Source organism: Pipistrellus hanaki (genome assembly GCF_964339955.1).
Source record: "Pipistrellus hanaki genome assembly, chromosome: 2".
In the NCBI taxonomy this organism is placed as follows: Eukaryota; Metazoa; Chordata; class Mammalia; order Chiroptera; family Vespertilionidae; genus Pipistrellus; species Pipistrellus hanaki.
This window is the reverse complement of record NC_140504.1, coordinates 108,181,879-108,201,264: the sequence shown is the minus strand read 5'-3', so window position 1 is coordinate 108,201,264 and position 19,386 is coordinate 108,181,879. Positions and strand designations below refer to the sequence as shown.

General features: G+C 39.3%; 1 protein-coding gene across 2 annotated transcripts in view; it reads left to right on the top strand.

Annotated features, from left to right (window-relative positions):
- Positions 1–14,514, top strand: part of SEPTIN10 (septin 10) — a 64,586-nt gene extending 50,072 nt beyond the window's left edge. The window contains exons 9-12 of one of the 2 annotated variants that reach the window (XM_084872485.1): positions 6,697–6,829; positions 11,546–11,727; positions 12,214–12,296; positions 13,369–14,514. In XM_084872485.1, the coding sequence (XP_084728611.1) occupies positions 6,697–6,829; positions 11,546–11,727; positions 12,214–12,296; positions 13,369–13,547 (577 nt within the window). In that variant the 3' untranslated portion in view covers positions 13,548–14,514. The remainder of the gene's footprint in view (positions 1–6,696; positions 6,830–11,545; positions 11,728–12,213; positions 12,297–13,368) is intronic. The other variant, XM_084872484.1, reaches the window with a different exon arrangement.
- The last annotated feature ends 4,872 nt before the right edge of the window (positions 14,515–19,386 follow it).

Genomic DNA, 19,386 nt, shown 5'->3' with positions numbered 1-19,386 from the left:
TAGAAAAGCTTAGGTGGGGAATGGCCAATAAAAGGTTGGGAACCACTGATTTAGAACCAATAAGAACCAGTTTTATTCTAGTGCTGGGAGTGAAATGAATGAACTGAAACCATTTCCAGTCCTTTTATTCTCTGCTCAACAATCGATACTACAGGGATGGGCTATGAAGTGCTCAGTAGGCCCAGTTTGACATGCACGCATGTTTTGGCTTAGGTTGGGATGAACCTGATTAATTGTCCTGCCAGACTATATCCCATGATGGAGAGGTAGCACTCCAAAAGGGAATCAGAGTAATGATACCAAAAGGAGATAGGCAGCCCAGCTAGTGCGGCTTAGTGGTTGATCATGGACCCATAAACCAGGAGGTCACAGTTCAATTCCTCATTAGGGCACATGTTCATGTTGAGGTCTTCATCACCAGTAAGGGGTGTGCAGGTGGCAGTTGATCAATGTTTCTCTCTCATCAATGATGTTTCTGTCTCGCCCTCTCTCTTCCTCTCTGAAATCAATAAAAATATTTAAAAAGGAGATAGGCAGGTGGTGGGCAGTCAGAGTCAATGACTGCTCAGACCATTTCTTGAGCATTTGTCCGTTTGGGATATATCTGCTTATTTACTAGATGAAGAATGGAGAAATGGGAAAGGGGGTTTCTTCAAAGGCCCAGTTACATAGATTGGATACAGAGCAATGAGTGTAGGTTGCTTGCATGAGGACAAGCAAGAAAAATAGAGAACTAGATATCAGTGTAAGGGAGGCTCTGCCCTTTTCATGCCTACTGTCCTTAAGACAGAAGGCATCTCCTACTGTAGTTCTCAAGTCAGGGGCAGCAGAATGTCTCTTCTCACCTGTGGATAAATTATTTGATATAGCTCCCATAGTTCATTATGGCCTGATATCTCAGGAATGTATTACTGAATACATTCTATTTTCTGGGGAAATTTTCCCATTTAATGGCGAACAGCAGTGGTGGCAGGGGGTGGGGCCGCTGCCTGGTAGGTAAAAGCAGTTAGGGGCAATCAGGCAGGCAGTCAGGCAAGTGGTTAGGAGGCAGCATTCCTAGATTATAAGAGGGATGTCTGATGGCCAGATTAGGGCCTAAACTGGCAGTCGGACATCTCCCAAGGAGTCCCAGATTAGAGAGGGTGCAGGCTGGACTGAGGGACACCTTCCCAGTTCAAGAATTTTATGCACCAGGTGTCTAGTATGCTGATGATATGCTAAGGCTGCTCAACCACTTGCTATGACGTGCACTGACCACTAGGGGGTAGACAGTCAACTGGTCAACCAGTCACTATGATAGGCAATTACTATGGAGGGGGCAGACGCTCTGACCAGTAGGTTATCTTGCTGTTGGGGTCCGGCCAATCGGGACTGAACGAGATGGGCTGGACACACCCTGGAGCCCTCCTGCAGTCCTTTCTAGGCCCTGATCTTGAACCAGTGGGTCCCTGAGCCTGGGCTGTGCCCTCTTGCAGTCCGGGATCCCTCAGGGGATATCAGAGAGCTGGTTTTGGCCCAATCCCCCAGGCCACCACCTCAGGGGGCGCCAGAAGCATGGCTGGCAAGCATTATTGTGGGGGTGGCTCGAGCCTCTACTGACTGGGACTGATTGGGTGTGAGCCTACAGCAGGCACAGTGGGGCCAGAATGAGTGGGTGCAGCAGGTAGGAGCTGCAGGCGGCATTGGACTGCAGGCTTTGGCCTGATCCCCACAGGACACCCCGAAGGACCTCACCTGTGTACAAATTTGTGCACTGGGTCTCTAGTATGTATATATAAGTTTAAAAATTAGTTACATGAATCTTTTAGGATGGCCTTTCTTTCTGTTTACTAGCCCTCTTCATGAATACTCCTTTAGTTTGTTTTTCATTTACATTTATTGAGTCTTTCTGCCAGATCATAGTTAGTGATCTAATCTGTCTGCACTGATTATCTGTTTATTATGAAGTTCAAGTAATTGGCACTATATTCTTAGCATCTTAATTAATAGATCTTCAATTATTTAAGCTGTATGAAACAACCTATATAATAAAGAGGTAATATTGCAAATTGACCATCACTTCAACACACAAGATGGCTACCCCCATCTGGTCAAGATGGTCACCACAAGATAGCCAACATGTAGTCAAAGATGGCCGCCAACAAGATAGCAGTTGGGCCGAAACCAGTTTGGCTCAGTGGTGGAGCGTTGGTCTGCGGACTGAGGGGTCCCAGGTTCAATTCTGGTCAAGGGCATGTACATTGGTTGCGGGCGCATCCCCAATGGGGGTGTACAGGAGGCAGCTGGTCGACGTTTCTCTCTCAGCTCTCTATCCCTCTCTCCTCCTCTCTGTAAAAAAATCAATAAAATATATAAAATAAAAAATAAAAAATAAAAAATAAAAAAAGATAGCAGTTGGGGGGTGGGGGGGACCAGGCCAGCAAGGGAGGGCAGTTGGGGGCGACCAGGCCTGCGGAGGAGGGCAGTGGGATGGGGCAGGCCTGCAGGGGAGGACAGTTGGGGGCAGCCAGGCCCTCAGAGGAGAGCAGTTAGGGGCAACCAGGCCTGCAGGGGAGGTCAGTTAGGGTGACTAGGCCAGCAGGGAGGGCAGTTAGGGATGACCAGGCCTGCAGAGGAGGGCAGTTGGGATGGACCAGTCCTGTAGGGGAGAGCAGTTTGGGGCAACCAGGTCAGCAGTGAAGGGCAGTTAGGAGTGATGACCAAGCCTGCAGGGAAGGGCAATCAGGGGCAACCAGTTCGGCAGGGGAGGGCAGTTAGGGATGACCAGGTTGGCAGGGAAGGGCAGTAAGGGCAATTGGGATGGCAGAGGAGCAGTTAGGTGTTGATCAGGGAAATGGTTAAGGGGTGATCAGGCTCACAGGCAGAAGCAGTTAGGGACAATAAGGCAGGCAGGCAGGTGAGTGGTTGGCAGCCAGCAGTCCTGGATTGTGAGGGGGATCCCAGATTGGAAGGGTACAGGTTGAGCTGAGGGACACCCTCCCCCCTCTCCACCCCACCCCATCCCCCGTGCATGAATTTCATGCACCAGTCCTCTAGTGCTTTTATAAACCTATTTAAATCCCCAAGTTATTTTAGATGGACATAACCAGTCTTGCTCCTACAGTTAATCACCTTTAACATATGCATACAAATCACTGTCCTTGAAGTGTGTGAGGCCTAAAGTTTGAGTGGAAGGTTTACTAGTATTTTTGACTTGCCTAAGTGTTTGACATAATCTTTTGTGCCATACAGTTTTGTCTCTTTTAAAGTGTCAATAAGTAAATAGTGAACTTGTAAGTATTTAGTCAACAATAGAAATGGAAAAAGCCCATCAGGTTTATGAGGACCAGGACCGACATGGAGCACAGTGCAGGGACTGCAATGGTTTTCTTGGTGAACATGAGCATCTGAGAATTTTCCTGTTTGGTTTTCAACTTTGCTTTAAATCATTGATATTTGCAACTGCAGTAATATGTTACATTAAACATTCATGACTGTAAGCTACTACTAGAAAAAATAGTATAGCAAGAAACTTTTTTATTTTTGTTTGATAGTAAACAATGGTTGCATTAGTTTTATAACACTAACTTTATAAACCATTTTCTTTAAGCCCTAAAGGGTTCTTTGCCGCCTTTTGAAAGACTTCTGTATTGCAGTTAGCTTTATAATATACATTGTCCACGTGGGAAAGCTGTGGTAAGGTGGACAGGTAGAGCACCCATCTCTGTTACCTTTTGCTGAGACTTCAGCGCAGTCAGTCATGGCGGTTAGGATGGCTTTCAAGCAGGTTGGCTCTGGTTTGTATGCCAACTGTGTTACTCTGAGCAGATTTTTGTGTGAGCTTTAGTTTTCTTTACTGTAAAGCAGAGTATTAATGCTTGTTCTTACCGGTTGCCCTTAGTTGCCACAGAATTACTGAAAGGAAACCAAGAAAGTACCTTGCTGCTAACAGCTATTAAACAGATGTTAGGTCTTTATGCTGGGTAGATTTCTTTTCCTCTTAAGCAACTCAAGTACTTATATAAGTAGATTAAGAAGAATTTTTTAAAACTTACATTTGATATGAATTCAAGACATTATTTAAACCAAGTTTGTCATTAAAGGCTACCAGCCCAGCCGAAACCGGTTTGACTCAGTGGATAGAGCCTCGGCCTGCGGACTGAAAGGTCCCAGGTTCGATTCCGGTCAAGGGCATGTACCTCGGTTGCGGGCACATACCCAGTGGGGGGTGTACAGGAGGCAGCTGATCGATGTTTCTCTCTCATCAATGTTTCTAACTTTCTATCCCTCTCACTTCCTCTCTGTAAAAAAGCAATAAAATATATTTTTAAAAAAGCACCTATCCTTTATATATAAAAATATTAATAATAAAAAAATAAAGGCGCCGAAACCGGTTTGGCTCAATGGATAGAGCGTCGGTCTGCAGACTGAAAGGTCCCAGGTTTGATTCCGGTCAAGGGCATGTACATTGGCTGTGGGCACATCCCTAGCAGGGGGTGTACAGGAGGCAGCTGGTTGATGTTTCTCTCATCGACGTTTCTAGCTCTCTATCCTTCTTCCTTCCTCTCTGTGGAAAATCAATAAAATATATATAAAAAATAAAAACAATAAAACTTTCTTTTTAAATAAATAAATAAATAAAGGCTACCAGCCCAGTGTAGGACCAGCAAAATGTGGTGAGGTTTCTGAAAATGGTGAAAGTAACCTGATAGATTTAGAGGCTTCTTTAAAATATGACCAGAACAAACAGAAAAACAAGAAAACTGTTAAAAACTAAAATGCCTCTTTGAATTTGAAGCACTTATATGGTTATTTAGAGCATTTTGTACATTTATAAGCTTTACTTTGTAATTTTTATTGGGGTAAAATTTGTTAATAAAATTATGTAGGTTTCAAATGTACAGTTCTATACATCATCTGTCCATTGTATTGTGTGTTTTTTACCCAAAGTCAGGGCTCTTTCCGCTACTATTTATCCTCCCTCCCTTTACCCTCTCCCACCTCTTCACATTTCCCTTTCCCTGGGCCTTCACCATAGTGTTGCCTGGGCCTTCACCATAGTGTTGTCTATGTTTGTTGTTTTTGCTTAATCCCTTCACTTTTTTTACCCAGCCTCTTCTCCCCCTCCCATCTGACAGCTGTCAGTCTCTTCTCCATATCTATGACTCTAGTTCTATTTTGTTAGTTTATTTTGTTCTTTGGATTCTACATATGAGTAAAATCACATGATATTTGTCATTCTCTTACTGGCTTATTTCACCGAGCATGGTGCTCTCCAGGTCTATCCATGCTCTCAGACAGTGTTCAAGATCTGGTCCTCCTTGGAATGCCTGTTATGCACACCGCACATTCACTGGCAACCTTAGTAACTACTTTGCAACATTTCTTATTTTTCCTTAAACTTATAGAATTCTATACTTAAAATATTTACTTATCTAGGTATAATATTTTAAATTGGAAAAATTATTTCCTTTTTTTTTTTTCTTTAACCATAATGGTGGAGCATCCTCTAGATGTACAATGATTTTCTCTCCCTCACTTTCTAAAATCAATTTGTAAAAGTTAAAAAAAAAACAAAAAAACAAGAAATCAGTTGTATAGTGTTATACTGAATAGGACCAAAAACATGCTTGGTCCTTCTGGAAGTACTGACTTGGGTTCTTTTCCTAAAATTTCTTAATTTATCACATTTCCTCCTATTTCTTTTTAGAGAGAGTGGAAAGGAAGGTGAGAGAAGAGAGAAAGAGAGAGAAACAACAATAGTCCACCTCCACAAGAGCCCCAACTAGGGCCAGGATCTAACTTGCAACCCAGGTTTGTGCCTTTGACTGAGAATCCAACCAGAGACCTTCTGTGCACAGGCCAACGCTCCAACCACTGAGCAACCCTAACCCTAACCCAAGGCAATTTATCACTTTTTTTTTTTTTTTTTGACAGTCCTTGCTCTGCTCTGTTAAATTTGGCTCTACATCCTGACAATTTCTATCATTAAATGAACATATACGAACACAATAAAATGGCTGGGACCTAAGGGGGTTTGTTTGGAAGAAATGAATCTGGAAAGGTGGAATTAGGTCACATTGTGAAGTTCCTTAAGTGTTCTCTGAAGGAGGTGGGGCTTTATTCTGTAGATAACTCTAATGCAGAGGAAAGGGTAGTGAGCTCTGTGATTTTGATGAAAAAATTCTTAGGAGTGGCTAGAAGAACAAGGTTCAAGAAAGGAGAACTAAAAGCTCAGAGATCAATTAGGATATTAGTGCAGTAGTGAAGACAGAAAATCACAGAGATCAAGTTGGCCTGTAACAGCATAGCTGTAGAAATCAAAAGAAGACTGCTTTTAAATGATGTTCCAGGGTCACAGGCCTTGATGATCAGATATGGAGATAAGAGCAAGGGAAGAATCAGAGATGACGTCAGGACTTGGAGGTTTCCAGACATAGTAATGCCAATTAACAAAGATTGAAAGGGATTCCTTTGAGGAAAAATATTAGTACTTACTGTGAAGGATTTGATAAAGCAGTTTTCAAATCTAGTGCTCTCTATTAGCTGTAGCATTGTGGCTTTGTATGTTTCCTGCTATGGGAAATCTCATGTTTTGGGTTACTGTATGTGGGAGGATATTCGTACTTGTTATAGTTATAAGACTTCTGAGATATTTGAATTTTTGCAAGTTTGTTAACACATTTTTAACATGAGAGTACTATAAAAACTTTTTAGTCTTCAAGAGACCTATGAAGCCAAAAGACACCAAATTTATGGGGAACGTCAGAGGAAGGAAGAAGAAATGAAGCAGATGTTTGTGCAGCGGGTGAAGGAGAAAGAAGCCATACTAAAAGAAGCTGAAAGAGAGGCAAGTACACTAGTTTGTTGGGATTTACATTTTTTTAGGTGTCCTATTAATTTGAGGGATTTATCTCAAGAATTTCTTTGAGATGCATTTGGAGACTTGTTATTCTTTAAAAACTAGCTATTTTAACACCTACATAGTCTTTTAAAAAATCATAGTCTGAAATCAAATAATTTTGGCCATTATGAGAAAATGGTCATCCTTTAGAAGTGGCTTACCAAGGACTTGTAATACACCAGTTTACTAAGAAGTGTTTTAAGTGTCTTAACCAGGAGCCAGAAATGGTGTAGCTCTGGCCTGCTAAAGTCTTTTTTAAGAGCTTGGATGACTTTTGGTCTAAATGACCTTTGGCACAGCTAAAATCGGTGGTGAATTCCTTTAGTTTTGTTTGCTTCTCATTCTTCAAGCAACAATTTTAATTTTATTTGTTAAGCTATTTACTATAGATCTATAGACCTAATTGCAATGGCTACTTTTAAGTAAATGGCCGCATTTTCAAATGAGACTCAGAAAGGGTGAGCTGCAAAAATAAATTTCTAGGAGAAGACAGAAATGTAAATACAAGTGAACTTGATAACACAAGAGTCCCTGAAGAGTTATTTGTAATTAATTTAACAAATTTATTATGTCAAGTACACTTAACAGTACTTAGTATTTAAATAGTAAATGGTTTTGTAAAATTATAATCTACTAATATATCCTATTTATAATTTGAATTTTGGACTTTTCTTTTGAAAAGTTCAGATAATAGAAAAGTGAATATAGAGTACACCGTGTCCCTCCCACACCTAGATTCAGCAGGGAACATTTTGCCATTTTTATTTTACATGTGTGTATGTGCACGTGTGTGTGTGCAGGTATACGTGTGTATGTACACACATGTGTATTCCCCCCCTCCCCCCGTCATCTGAACACTGATTGAAACATCATGGCACTTTAGGCACACCAGCGTGCATCTCTGAAGCTTACGTAGGTGTATTTTTCTTTATAACCATAGTACCAATTTACACGTAAGAATATTAATAGGAATGCCATAATCTTTCCTAATCTCTAATCCATATTCAGATTTCCCCAGTTGTCTCAAGATTGTCTATTATTATTTCTTTTTATTTGGTGATTTTTGTTTTTGTTTTAAACCAGAATTAAATCACAGGTCTCAATGCATTTGGGTGTTCTATTTCTTTTTACAAAGTCTCTACTTTGTAGCTATTTTAAAATACAAATATTGAGGAGGAAGGAGTTGTAATGAATAGGAAATAAGGATGTTGGTTTTCCTTTTAATTAGTGGATTCATCTTTAAGATAGTAGTAGAGTAAAATTCTTTCAAGAGTTTCTCATATATCATGATTCATAGTTTCTCCAGTGAGGAGAGAAGTTGTAAAAGTGGTTTATAGATAAGTTTTAATTTTTAAAATCCCACATAAGAATATTTTGCTTAAATGTTTAGTATCTAAAAGGATATTAAAAATTCAGGTGACCAAATGATTGAGAGAAAAAGAGGAATTCTGTTTGTTAGATGCTTTGTAAAGTTTTATTTTTATGATTCAAGTGCTTAAGAGTATATATTAAAAAAACAAAGTTAATTTGAAACTAAGGCACCATGGAGTTGTCACAGGAGTTCTAAACTTTTAGTTACATAGTTTTAGAGACAGATTACTGGCCTGTTTTTTAGTATTACAAGTTGCTTCATTACCACTTTTCATGCTGTTAAGCCACTGTTGTTGATACTTGATAGAGTACGGTCAGTCTGCTGAAGAAGGGCATTTAATCAATCATCATCACTCCTTGAGACTAGAATCATCTATTCCAGAGCTGAGGAAGACAGAATACGTTATTGCCTTAATTACAATGGTTTTAGAGGGAAAGGAGGCTTATTAATAATTACACTGGGGCAATAGGTAGGTGTAAACCAAGTCTCTTCAGGGTAAACTGGGGTATGTGATCCCAATACTTGGCTGCTAACCTTTTAGTTATGTCAAAGTTATGTCACTAAGATACTGGCAGTCAATAATAAAAAGATAATTTTGGTAACCCAAAACATTACTTAACCCCATATTAGGAGACCTTGTTGTTTAAAATATCCTTGCCAATGATGTTATAAAATAATTACCTCTTAATTTATCTTTTGTATAAAACTGGATTTTATTATATAGCTTATTGAAAATGTTGTGAACATGAAATTAGACAACGGGAGTGGGGAGATGTACAAAACAAATGTTATCTCAAGATACTGTCTGAATGTTATCTTTCTTACATCTTTATTACATCATTCTGAATGTACTGATGAGGCATATTATGTATAATATGCAGATTTCATATTCCTTTTCCCCCACAAGAAAAAGTACAGTTTTTATTTTTCCCTCAAAGCACATAACCATCATTATATCATTACTACTTTCCCATTTTATATATAATTCTACTCTGTTAATACTTCATTTAATTTAGGCCTTATTTGCAAAAGTCTCCTATATGATTTCCAGTAAAATATAGCTGCATTGTAATCCTGAACATGAGAGTGTAGGAAGAAGACTTATAATACAGGGCAGGAAAGAGGGCTTCACCATAGGTGCAGCCAGGAGCTGAGGCCCAAGGTGACTTCTCAGTGAGCACAGGCAGCTCGCCTTGCAGTCGTGGCAAAAAGGCCACTGGGAGGCACAAAACTCACAGTAAGGATAATCTAGTTAAATCAAAGAGGAATGCTGTCTTTAGCATTTGTTTCTGAGAATTTATAACTTTAAAAGGACCATTGAACATCAGAATGTATGACATTCTTAGAAATAATATTGACAAAAGATATAGCAATGTACCGTATTGGTGATAGTCTTAAGAGCATTGGTTAATAGTTATCAGGAGCACAAAAAGTGTACTGGTTTTTAACTTTTGATTAGTATTTGAAAGTACGTTTGAGTAAATGCCTGCTGCAGTGACTAATGGAACTGTGAGTGAGTGCTTCATGTTCATGGAATAGATTGTTGCTATTAAAGCTGTGAATGCCACATAATATGAATAATGGTCTCATTCACACCTTTCCCACTCCCCCTTTTAAAACATTTTTCTTGTTACAGTTTTCCTGGAATTTTTATCAACCTCATGAATGAAATATGAAGCTCTCTATATGTAAAACTTTTAAGATATTGATGTAGGTTTATTAAGAACCCATTTAAGTAATCAGAATTCTCTGTCTCTGTTCACATAATACACATCTGCCCCTCCAGCCTCAGTTTCTGTTTCAGCCACCATGCCACTCCTCTCCCATATTTACAGGGGACGCACATGTGCTCAGAGAGCTGCAGACTTTACACCACTGGCGGGAGTGACAGCTGGATGAGTTCCGCCCTGTAAACACTTGTGCACTCACACACACACCTTTTTATAGAAGCAGGACCATTTAATAAGCTAGAAAGCAGCAAGCACTGTGCTTCTCTGAAATGGCCCCCTCAGAAAGGATCTGAGGTCAGCAGGCCCCTCTCCTATTTCAGCTTCTCCTGCCTCTGTCTCAGGTCTCTGTCGGGTTTCCTGGCTCAGAACACACTGCTCCATATTTGGGACATTTACTGTTTATTAGGGTGGGGTTTAGCTCTCTCTGGTTTCTACCCCCAGCCTCTGGTTGCTAGTAGAGTATTTCTGTCTCCTCAGCTATTATATACCATCTTTTTGGAAGCCAAGTTTTACTTTTCATTGAATGCTAGGTTACTACCTAAAACTAAAAAGACTAATTTAACATTTGTTTCACCAGGTTAGAAGATTAGAAAAGAAAAGGTATCTTTTTTTTAATCGAGATTTAGAGTGCTATGCTTGTATACACAGCACACAGCAGATTCATGTGGAATCTACTGAAGTGCCCAGATTTGTTTTCAGATTAACACCAACTAACCAGGGAAACCTTGTGTTATAATATTATAAATGTTTTTAAAACTCGTTTTCATGGCTGCATTGAGTTATTCAGAATAAATTTATGGTTTTACTTTATTTCTATTAGACACAGGCTATGTTTTTCCATTATGGAATACAGTCTACAGTATTATTTCTCTGAATTTAGAGTTTCTTGATTTAGTTGCTATCAAACCCTGAATTTAGGGTTTCTTGATTTAGTTGCTATTAAATTTCAAGAAGGTCAATGACTGTGGAAAAATAGAATTGATTTTTAAGGTTCTTAATTTTAATTGGCAATTGACATTTAACTTTCCAAACAGATTTTTCAGTATAACTTTCAACAACTATCTTACTACAAATGATAACTTTATTTTAAAAATAAGGTTTTCTTTTTCCTTTTTTATAACTTGCTTCTGTAATTTGTGTTCCTTTTATTAAGCATGGATTTTAGAAAATCTAATTGAAGAGGCTTTGTGGAGAAACTAGAGCAAGAAAAGGTCGTATTTTAAAAACAGGTTTGTTCCTGAGGCTATGGTTTTTCATTATTTTTGTTCATGCATTTTTTTGTTTTTAAACTTACTTAAAGTTAAAGTTGCTAAGGCAAATTCATAGTTAAATTTTTTCTGAAGAACGAACTTGAGCCACCAGGCAGCTTGTGCAGATGCTGTGTCCGTTAGCCTGAATTAGCAGTGTGCTCTGGGTAGGTGGACAGCCCTGTGCAGCTGCTGGCTTGTGCATATGTTGTGTCCGTTAGCAGGAAGTAGTAGCGTGCTCAAAGCGGGAGGACACCCCTGCCCAGCTGCAGCCATTCTATGTCACTGCTAAGTGCTACACCTTGTTTCCCAGCTGCAAGCCAAATTCGAGCACCTCAAAAGAGTTCACCAAGAAGAGAGAATGAAGCTTGAGGAGAAGAGAAGACTTTTGGAAGAAGAAATAATCTCTTTCTCTAAAAAGAAAGCTACCTCCGAGATATACCAGAACCAGACCTTTATGGGCAGCAACCTGAAGAAGGACAAGGACCGTAAGAAGTAAGCCATCTCCAGCCACCCACCTCTGGTAGCCTTGCCCCTTCCCTCTCCCTCTCATTGCCCTCTTTGATCTTTATTGTGCTTCTGTCTGTTTCCTTTTCCTTGTCTGCCTCCTGTGGTCAGCTTCTTGTTCACTCTTGCTTCCCTAGCATCTACTGCAGCACCTTGCACATGTTAGGTGCTCATTAAATATTTGGCAAAATGAATGAATGAAATAAAAACACATCACAATGTATCAATAAAATACATCAATTACCTGGGGGGGGGAAAGTCGGCTGTTCTTATTTTATAGCCAAGCCCGTGGCTCTAATACACTGCTGACCTACCATTGTAGTTACATTGAATTTCTTATCTAATTGGAAGCTGCGTGCTTTCTTGTGCAATCATAGGTGTAAAATAATATTTGATTTTAAAATACTAATTCTTAGGTTCACTTTATTTTAATTCTACTGATAATGATTTTGTGAGAATTTTTATTTTAATAAGGGAACCAGGCTATCGATGTGATCTCCTGTGCTTTGATGTCAGAGCTTATGAAACCAAAGGTGGACGCAATGATGCAGAGGAAGGTAGAGAGTGTCCCAGTACAATGGGGCGGAATGAGTAGCATTTGGATGATATTCTCAAGGCTTATAGGTTGGGGTATGTGTCACAATCAAAATTACCAAAGTTTTAGAAAATAAGGTTTTATTCCTCTTTTGTACTTTGTATCCTTCGTTTTATTTCTCCCACTTAATATGTCCTTGTCAGTTTGCCTGTTTGTCCTGTTGCAAATTCTCCATTGTGGTCTTTGCCTTTGTTTCTCCAGCTATCTCTGCCCTAGCAGCATCTGTCCTCTTTATGTCCTCACAGAGCAAATCTTCCATTGTTGATTTCAAAACCAGGTCTGATTTCAAACTGAGCATTTTCAGATCACTGTAACTCCATTTGAGAATAGTTAGGAAAACGATGCTAATCCACGGTAGCTTTCTATTTTTGAACCGCGGAGAAGTATATCCACAAGATTTTGGTGTATTTAATTGACCCATGGATTTTATAGCTTTGTGGGGGAAGAAAGAAGAATTCTCATGTATGAACTTTTAACATGTGCTTCATGAGGGCATGGATCTATTTTGTTCATGGCTGTATCCATCCCCAGGGCCCAGCACAGTGCCTGGTCCATAGAAAGTATAATATGATGAATAATAGCTATGTTTATTCAAGCATTGAATTATAATAATATATATATATAATTTATTGTTTTTTATTACAAAGCTATGAGACCTTTTACTTTGTCTTTTTATCATCATCCAATGTTACTAAAATTGGATTCCCCATATTTCATATATGAAAGACAGTTTATACTTACCTCGTGGAAATTATCACCCTGCTCCACTTGAGAATCTTTGGTATGAGCTGTTGATGACAAAATCAGGTCCAAGTCCATAGTTTCAGAATTTGTCCTCAAGAAAATAGAGTTTGATGGTTTTGTTTTTTTTTTTCTTTCTTTCCAAAGTTCCATAACTAGATATCCTGTAGACACTACATATATATTTGTTCTTTCTGAAAAAGCTGTAAAACTAATGATTCTAATAACTTTTATTTCTTAGTTGATTTTATATTGTACCAATCAAAAGATTTTCTCTCTCTCTCTCTTTTCAGCTCCAATTTTATGTAAAACAAAGGTTCCAGATCACAGAAGGCCATCACAAGCAAAAGTTATTAAAAAGTTAGAAATATGCTGTGATTTTCTTGCTCGTTTTATTTGCTGTATCAGTTATTTTGTATCTGGCAAATGGCCACATTTGCTGTCTTTTATGGAAAAATACTTTCAAGTATAAGGCCAATACATAAGCCAGAGTGGGTGATAGAACTTATGTGTCCACTGCTGTTAGAAGTTTTCAGCTGCTTGTTTGTGATGGATCGAGATCATTGCCTCTACTGCCGACTTACTATCACTGCAGAGTGCCAACACAGAGCCGTGCCACCGCCTTTGACAACAGAGCTCGCCCTCATCAGGTGGTCTGATTGCATTTACGTTCTAAGATGAACCTTTTGTTTTGTGCACACTAAAGGTAAAATTTTGAGAATATGTTTTAAAATGCCTTATGTACCTGGAACTCTAACTTTTCAATAGTTTTATAGAACTTTTTAATTTTTGATATAATTATCCAGTTAGTAACATGATCATCGTAAGCTTTTGTATAAAATCTTATATAACACGATGGTCTTATATGCTTCAGTACATCTTCTTGTGGCTGATGTATAATATGAAAAAAAAAAAAGTTTAAAAGTAAAAACACCCACATATATAAACCCTTTTACTAGTGATAAGTACTTTTGAATCTGGGTGTTATCACAGTATTTTTATTAGGATGTATTACATATTTGTTGCTTAAAACTATCTTCCAAGAGAAAAATAAGATTGAATTACCTTACTAAAAATATTTCTAAGAAAATAGCTATGAGCATCTGAATATTAAAGATAAAAACATTTAGATAGTTCATATCAGTGCCTTGTAGTAGTCTCAGAACAATTAACTTTTTATTAACAGTCATATGTATATAATTTTTGTACCTAAATATTCTAAATAAAACTGATATTTACTCTTGACAAATAAAATAGATCTGCGTATTTACTAAAATGTGTTTAAATTACATTAATTTTTCTGTTTACAAACTGTCATCTTAAGAAACATAACAACAAAATCTTTAAGTTAGTCTATGTTGGATTCTGAACAGTGCTTTTTTTTTATGAAGTTGTATAAGTTGCAAATAAAACCTTTCATTTTTTTTTTTTTTACCACAGTTTATCTGGTCAAATAATTTACTTTCCATTTTTATATTTGAAATTCACAAACGTCTCAGCCTTTTTCAACTGTAGTAAAGTAAGGTATAAGAATCATAGAAAAAGCTCTGAACTTCTTCTCAGGATAAGTAATATTCAAGTTCTGGAAGGTAAAAGCAGGCTAGGCGTGACATCCCTGCAGGCAGGTGACCTGTCACACAGAGCCCAGCCAATGCCACAGCACCCAGTGTGAGCAAAGGAACATGTATTCCCAAAGCTCAGGGACGCAGTGTGTGTGCTGGTTATTTGTAGCCGTATCATATCCAACTGTATGAAACAGCTGTCCTAAACTCTAATAAAGTTCCTTTTAAATGCCAGATTGTAGGTTGGCATGTTCAAAGTCATTTGAGTTTCCAGTTAAAAAGTTGTGGAAAGCTGCCTAAGACTCTCACTTAGTAGGGGCCTCATTCAAACCTCGCTGTTAAGAAGACAGTGTGCTCAGCCACCTCACGAATGTTAATGTAGTCGTCCATTCGGGATTCTGTATATAACTTTATTTTAAAAGAGTTACACTACAGCCCTAGCTGGTTTGACTCAGGGAATAGAGCATCAGCCTGCAGACTGAAGGGTCCCAGATCAAGGGCACATGCTCCAGTTATGGGCTTGGTCCTCAATAGGGGTGTGCAGGAGGCAGCTGATCAGTGATTCTCTCTCATCATTAATGTTTCTGTCTCCCTCCCCCTCTCCCTTCCTCTCTGAATTCCATAAATATATATACACTAGAGGCCTGGTGCACGAAATTCCTGAATGGGAGGGGGGAGTTTGTCCCTCAGCCCAACCTGCACCCTCTCCAATCTGGAATCCCTTAAGGTATTTCCAACCGCCCATTTAGGCCCGAACCCACTGGATCGAGCCTAAATGGGCAGTTGGACATCCCTCTCACAATCCAGGACTGCTGGCTCCCAACTGCCCTCCCCAGTAGGCCTGGTCCCCCCCCAACTGCTCTCCCCTGCAGTCCTGGTCCCCTCCAACTGCCCTTCCCTGCTGGCCTGAATCCCCCCCCTCCCCCCCAACACTTTACTCCACTGCAGGCCTGCCTCCCCCAGCTGCCCTCCCTTTCAGGCCTGGTCCCCCCCAACTGTTCTCCCCTGCAGTCCTGGTCCCCTCCAACTGCCCTTCCCTGCTTATATGGTCTCCCCCAACTGCCCTCCTCTGCTGGCCTGGTCACCCCTAACTACCCTCCCTGATGGCCAGATTGCTCACAACTGCCCTCCCTGACAGGCCTGGTTCCTCCCGACTGCCTCCTCTGCTGGCCTGGTCACCCCGAACTTCCCACAACTGCCCTCCCCTACAGGCCATCTTGTGTCCACATGGGGGCAGCCATCTTGAGTTGGTGTGATGGTCAATTAGCATATTACTCTTTTATTATGTAGGTTGTGTATGTGTCTATAGTATATGTTCTAAAAACCCAGTGGCCCTAATGCCCTAACAAACAAAAGACCAGTGCAGGTGGCCAGGCTGTGAGCCATTTCTCGTGCTGGGTTTCTTTATATATATATATATATATATATATATATGAGTTACACTACAAAGGAAAAAAGTTATAAACAATTGCACCGTATTCAAAATCTTATAAAGTGAGTTATTATCTACTGATGCTTAAATTGATTAATTTCCCGGAAACAAAATAAAGCTAGACATGTTTTATTTATATTTTCCCATAAGACGTGTGAAACAGAGTTGCCTCTCACTACCAACCCCTAATCTTTGTACACAACTGCCCTGGATTTTAAAGCTCACAGGCTATGATTTCAGTTTCAAAATAACACAAAAGAGGAGGTGATACAGGCATTATTATTATCTCCATTTTGAAGAGAACTCAATTTAGTCCCTGTGTTCCTCTTGGGCTGGGAGGCTCTCCATGCACTTGTGGAGTAACAGTAGTAACAAGGCAGAGCAGGTCTGCCATTGAGCACTCTCTGAGGGCTCCTGCCTCTACCTCAGCACAGAAAGCATCTGGGAAGTGACTGGGTCCTCAAACATTGGAAGTAGTTTTTCAAATGTAGGAATGGAGAAAGTTAATCCAGGCAGAAGGAATAACATGTTTTTTATAAAAGCTGTGTACTCTGGAAGGTAGCCAGATATGAATAGAGAGTATAGGGGAAATGTGGGGTAGGAGGAAGGTGAGGTTTTAGAGTTAGGTAGGGAACAAATTAGGAAAGACTTTATAAGACCAATCCAGCAGGCAGTAGGAGACATGGAAAGTTAGACCTCACATGGTCAGCTATTGCTCCAGAGCTTGTGGGGAAAATGCATTGGAGGAGAAACTACAGAGAGCAAGTGATTCATGAGAGACTGAAGTCTAGGCCAATAGTTCTTAACACTGAATATACAAGAAAATATTGTACTATTAAGTTGTGTTAAAAAAATAATATCGCAGAAAGGAACATATAATAATGGAAGTGGTCATTACATGGATACATCTAAATGAATAATGACTGTAAAACAATGGATATGCCTCTTGGTTAGAAATAAAGAATTAAAAGCAACACTGCAATGGCCTGTCAATTGGGAGAGGGGCAGAGCGAGTGGTCTGCGTTCAGTTCTTGTGTTAACCAGAAATGCAAAGTGATTCGACTACTGTGACAGTTTCTCATCCTCACCATATGTGTTAATTTTCTACAGTTGCTCTAATTATCACAAACTGCACAGCTTAAAATAAGACATATTCTTACAGTTTTGTGGATTAGAAAGTTAACATGATTCTCACAGAGCTAAAATCAAGGCGTTTTCCAGCCTCTGGGAGCTATCCATATTCCTTGGCTCCTGACCTAGAATCCCCTTCCCCCCTTTTTAAAAAAAATTTTTATTGTTTAAAATATTACAAATAGTAGTACATAAGTCTCCTTTTTTTTCCCCATTGACCTCCCCCCGGCCTCCTACACCCCAGACTCCCCTACTGCCGAGCACATGATCTCACCCCCCTGGTCTCCGTGTCCATTATGCTTATATGCATGCATACAAGTCCTTTGGTTGATCTCTAACCACCACCTCCCTCAACCCTCTCCGCTGTAGTTTGACAGTCTGTTCCATGCTTCTTACCACTGTATCTATCTTTTTGTTCTTCAGTTTATAATGTTCTTTATATTCCATAAATGAGTGAGAGCATATGGTATTTTTCTTTCACTGACTGGTTTATTTCAGTTAGCATAATACTCTCCAGTTCCGTCCATGTTGTTGCAAATTGTAAGAATTCCTTCTTTCTTTTTTACAGCAGCATAGTATTCCATTTTCTAATTTTCTAATTTTCTAATCTACTCATCTGCTGATGGGCATTTAGGCTGATTCCAGATTTTAGCTATTGTAAAGAGTGCTGCTATGAACATAGGGGTGCATATATCCTTTCTGACTGTTGTTTCTGTTTTCTTGGGATATATTCCTAGAAGCTGTATTACTGGGTCAAATGGAAGTTCCCTTTTTTTTAGGAAATGCTATACTGTTTTCCACAGTGGCTGCACCAGTCTGCATTCCCATCAGCAATACACAAGGGTTCCGTTTTCTCTGCATCCTCTCCAACATTTATCTTCTGTTGATTTGTTGATGATAGCCATTCTGACAGGTGTAAGATGGTACCTCATTGTTTTGATTTGCATCTCATGGATGATTAGTGACTTCAAGCATGTTTTCATATGTCTCTCGGCTTTCTGTATGTCCTCTTTCAAAAAGTGTCTATTTAGGCCCTTTGTCCATTTTTTTTATTGGATTGTTTACCTTCCTTTTTTTAAGTTGTATGAGTTCCCTATAAATTTTGTAGGTTAAACCCTTATCGAAGATAACATTCGCAAATATGTTCTCCCATGTAATGGGATTTCTTGTTGTTTTGTTGATGGTTTCTTTTGCAGTGCAGAAGCTTTATATTTTGATGTAGTCCCACTTTTTATTTTACCCTTAGTTTCTGTTGCCTCAGGAACTGTATCAGTAAAGATATGGCTATGACATATGACTGATATTTTGTTGCCTATGGAGTCTTCTGAGATTTTTATGGTTTCCCATCTTACGTTTAAGTCCTTTACCCATTTTGAGTTTATTTTTGTGTATGGTGTAAGTTGGTGATCTAGTTTTATTTTTATTTTTTGCATGTATCTGACCAATTTTTCCCACATCATTTATTGAAGAAACTGTCTTGTCCCATTGTATGTTTTCACCTCCTTTGTCAAATATTAATTGAGCATAATGGCTTGTGTCAATTTTTGGGTTCTCTGTTCTGTTCCACTGGTCTATATGTTCTGTTCTTGTACCAAGCTCTTTCTATGAAACCAGCATTACCCTAACCCCAAAACTGGATAAACACAATACAAAGAGAATTACAGGTGAATATCCTTCGTGAACATAGATGCCAAAATTCTAGCAAATCAAATCCAGCATTACATTAGAAAGATCAAACACCATGACGAAGTGGGACTTATACCGGGGATGTAAGGATGGTACAGTATTCATGCCACAACTTTTTGCAGTGAGGATTCTTTTGCTGGAGAAGGGGCTGAGTATAAACAGATACACTAGACAAGAAATATAAATTTAGAAATTTTGGGGGAAGCCAGATGGAGACCCTTCTCTAGTGGAAAGACTCCCTGAATCTCCAGATCCATGGCTTTTTATTTTCTAGAATATACATTTGACCTTTTGCAAAGCAGACGTCATTGGTAAGGTTTGGTAAACAATAAAGGATTATCAGATTAGGGGATTGCCTTTAGCCATTCAGCCAGCAACAGGTAATACTATGCTGATTCTCAGCCCTTGCTAAATATCAAAATTTATCAGCCTTCTGAGGGACTTCTTGCATTTATACATTAACTACTTGTTGGTCTTTGCCTCCAGCAAATCTGCAAATC